General features: G+C 52.8%; 1 protein-coding gene across 1 annotated transcript in view; it reads left to right on the top strand.

The window, feature by feature from the left end:
• The first annotated feature begins 2,602 nt into the window (after window positions 1-2,602).
• Window positions 2,603-3,191, top strand: part of SLC22A16 (solute carrier family 22 member 16) — a 38,676-nt gene continuing 38,087 nt past the window's right edge. Inside the window, exon 1 of the mRNA XM_023512453.1 lies at window positions 2,603-2,652. Coding sequence (XP_023368221.1) covers window positions 2,603-2,652 — 50 coding nt within the window. The remainder of the gene's footprint in view (window positions 2,653-3,191) is intronic.

Raw genomic sequence — 3,191 nt, 5'->3', positions numbered from 1 at the left:
TGCTGGATTCGAACCCACCACCTTAGCACCAAGCCATAACTGTTTCTTCTTGAGTGAATATTGATAGTATCTTTCAAGGAATTTGCCCATTTTATCTATGTTGTAGCATTTCTATCTGGCGTAATCAGAACAGCAGATAAAAGTTCAATTTCTCCATTATCTTCTTCAGCTAATTCTCCGTTTGGTGCTTTGAAGCAATGTAAAATCTTGACCAGTTCTCCTGGGGCCCACCTTTCCTCCTGGGTCAGCCCTTGACAAAACTACTCCTCACCATCCTTTCATCCAAGTCCACCACTAGTATCTCTCTGGCATTCCTCACCCAAAGGACTTAGGGTTTCTTAGTCTTTCTGGTTAGCAGGAATTTACCCAATTAAAAAATCCACTCCAGGGTGGTGCCTGTGGCTCAAAGGAGTAAGGTATGGGCCCCATATACAGGAGGTGGTGGGTTCAAACCTGGCCTTGGTCAAAAAAAAACTGAAAAAGAATCCACTCCAAGTTGTTTATTATTTATATTATTTAATGGATTAGTCCTTCCAGGAATATTTGCATTTCAAAAGAAAATATCTAGAAAGAATTATGCATAATAAAAATAACTAAATCCTTAATGGTGTTGTTTCAGGCTCTGTGACAAGGAGGGGAGAGAATTACTTAGGGAAATGGGCCTTCCTCTCTTTTTCAAAGCTTAACTCAAGTGCAAGTTTGTTCTTGTTACTCTTCTGCTTATGACCCTATGCAGGGAATTCATTCCCTTTGCTCTTTGGTTAAAGTAAAATCCTTGACACAGCCCTACAAAGTCCTGCCACTTTTCAAAGTCATCAGAATCCACTCTTTATGCTCTGCTCTGTGAATTCCTGCTCAGACCCTCAAACTGTTGGAATTCTCTGAGAAACTGGTATTGTGTGTCCAGATTTTAAGGATGAGATGGAGAAGTGCAAAGGGAAGGAGGTCATTTGCTACGTGACTGAGGCTACATAAGTGATCAAGAGAATGCATCTCTAGCTGGGCGCACTCTGGGGGGCCTAGACCGGTGGATTGCCTGAGCTCGAAGGTTCCAGAACAGCCTAAGACAGAGCAAGATGCCGTCTCTAAAAATAGCGCGGCCTTCTGGCGGGTGTCTGTAGTCCCAGCAACTCAGGAGGTTGAGACAAGAAAAGGGCTTGAGCCCCAAAATTTGAAGTTGCTGGGAGCTATGATGCCACAGCACTCTGCTGGGGGCAACAAATCAGACTCTCTCAAAAACAAAAAAACAAACAAAAAAGAGACTACATTTCTGTTCTCTAGGAGCTGAAGATCTAGTGGCCCTGTAGAGTCCAGTGCACACTGACGGTGCCAGGCTGACTAGAGGAGAGCACGTCGCAGTGGCAGAGCTGGACACTAGCTTTTAGGCTTCAGAGCTGGGGACTGGCCATTGGATTTTCTTCCCAAAAGTTCATTTACCTACTGCCTTACAGGAAAAGTTTACCTCTTACTACGTTGGGTACGTGTCAAACCCTGGACCACTTCAAAGTATGGCTTGGAATAACTTTGATTATTAAAAACAGAGAGTCCTGGACCCCATTCCGGACGGCAGAATCATCAGGAGTGGAGTCTAAAAATAAAACGTATTATGTTTAAAACCGCGTACTGCGTAGATGCTCAGGCACGAAAGTCTGACAGCTGTGGTTGTGGGTGGGTCATTCGGAAGACTATGTTCTCGCGGCCCCTAAACCCAGCTGGGCCTCTGCACCCTGGACAGTCGGTCGGGGTCCTCCTTTCCCGAGGTGCCTTGGCTGCCCTCGAGCGTGGCGACCACGCAGACACCGTGTCAGGGGTCAGAAGGGGCTGCGGGGAGGGCGGGGCAAGCGGCGCAGCTGGTGGCTCGGCACGCGTTGGGACAGCGGCCTGTGGGGACCACGACGCGCTGGTGGCGGGGAGAAACCCAAGATGCTTGGGGAGACGGAGGGACTGAGCACCGGAGGGAGGAACGGAGTCTGGCCCCGCGCACAGCCCGAGCCCTCCGACGACGCGCGGGGGCGCAGGAGGCCGGGGCAGGTGGACACCCAGGGCGCCGCCGGCCGGGCGGAGGGGTTCGGGAGGCCCCGGCGCCCTCGGGGCGGGCGCTCTGCCCGCCGTCCCCCGCGCTCGCCTAGCGCACCGTCGCACCATGGGGTCGGTCAACTTCGAGCTGATTTTTGACCACGTGGGGCACTTCGGCAGGTAGGGCGCTGAGGGTGGGAGGGGAGCCGGAGCCACGTGGGGGGAGGCGCCGGTGGGGGCTGTTTCTTTCCGTTGCGGCGGGGTCCTCGTGCGGCGCTCGCGATCCTGCAACACCTCCACTTCCTCTTTCCCGGGGAAGTCGGGAGACCGGTGTCCTGACGCCTGGCCCGGAGCTGGGCTTGTTCTTTCGGACTCTTGCGGCGGGACCTTCCCATCTCCAGCAAAGAGACCCAGGGGTTGGCCCTGGGCGTGGCGGGTGCGGGCCCTCCTGGCGCACCTGCTGCGGGGCAGGTGGGGGACCGTGGGCGCAATCTCCGCGGGCGCCCGGTCAGGTGGCTCTGCCGGAGGGAACCGCCGACCACGGGGACAGAAGAGATCCGCCAAGCCACCTGCTCTTTTACTTCCCATGGAGACGGCCGCCCTGCCCCGCTGGAGGGTCCCCTCTGTGCCTGGCGGGTATTCCCGGGGAACAGCTGTTATCTGGAGCCTTTGCAGTTTATAGAAACCTAGTTTGTGCCAGGTGCGCTGTGCTGGGTGCTCACGACGGTTCTGCATTTGCTGTCCACAAGCCCCCCCGAAGGTGTTGGGATCCTTATTTTAGTGACTAGGAAACTGATGCTGGTGGGGTCCAGAACCCACAGCCGCGCCTGGCGGAACCTAGGCTTAACCTTTGTAGCCCCTCTTTTCATTTGTAAGTTAATTAAACAGATCTTTTAAAAATGTGTTCATTCATTCATTTAAGAACCAAAGACTTCTTGGTTATGAGAGGAGAGGCGCTGGGTGAGGGGCATAGAGTATGATAGCCAGATATTGGAGTTCAGTCCTAGTCCTGGCCTGCCACGATCTCTAAAGTGATTGACGGCATACTTTGTGTCTCAGTTTGCTATCTATAAAATGGGAATCATAATAATTCCTGCCTTAGTGAAGAGGCGATGTTCTTAAGGGGAAAGACTGGTAAATGTTGGTTATGATTCCCAGAATCTGGAAGGAGGAGG

This window comes from Otolemur garnettii, unplaced genomic scaffold (genome assembly GCF_000181295.1).
Source record: "Otolemur garnettii isolate 467f Iridium unplaced genomic scaffold, OtoGar3 scaffold00002, whole genome shotgun sequence".
Lineage (NCBI taxonomy): Eukaryota > Metazoa > Chordata > Mammalia > Primates > Galagidae > Otolemur > Otolemur garnettii.
This window is presented reverse-complemented; position numbering and strand designations above follow the sequence as displayed.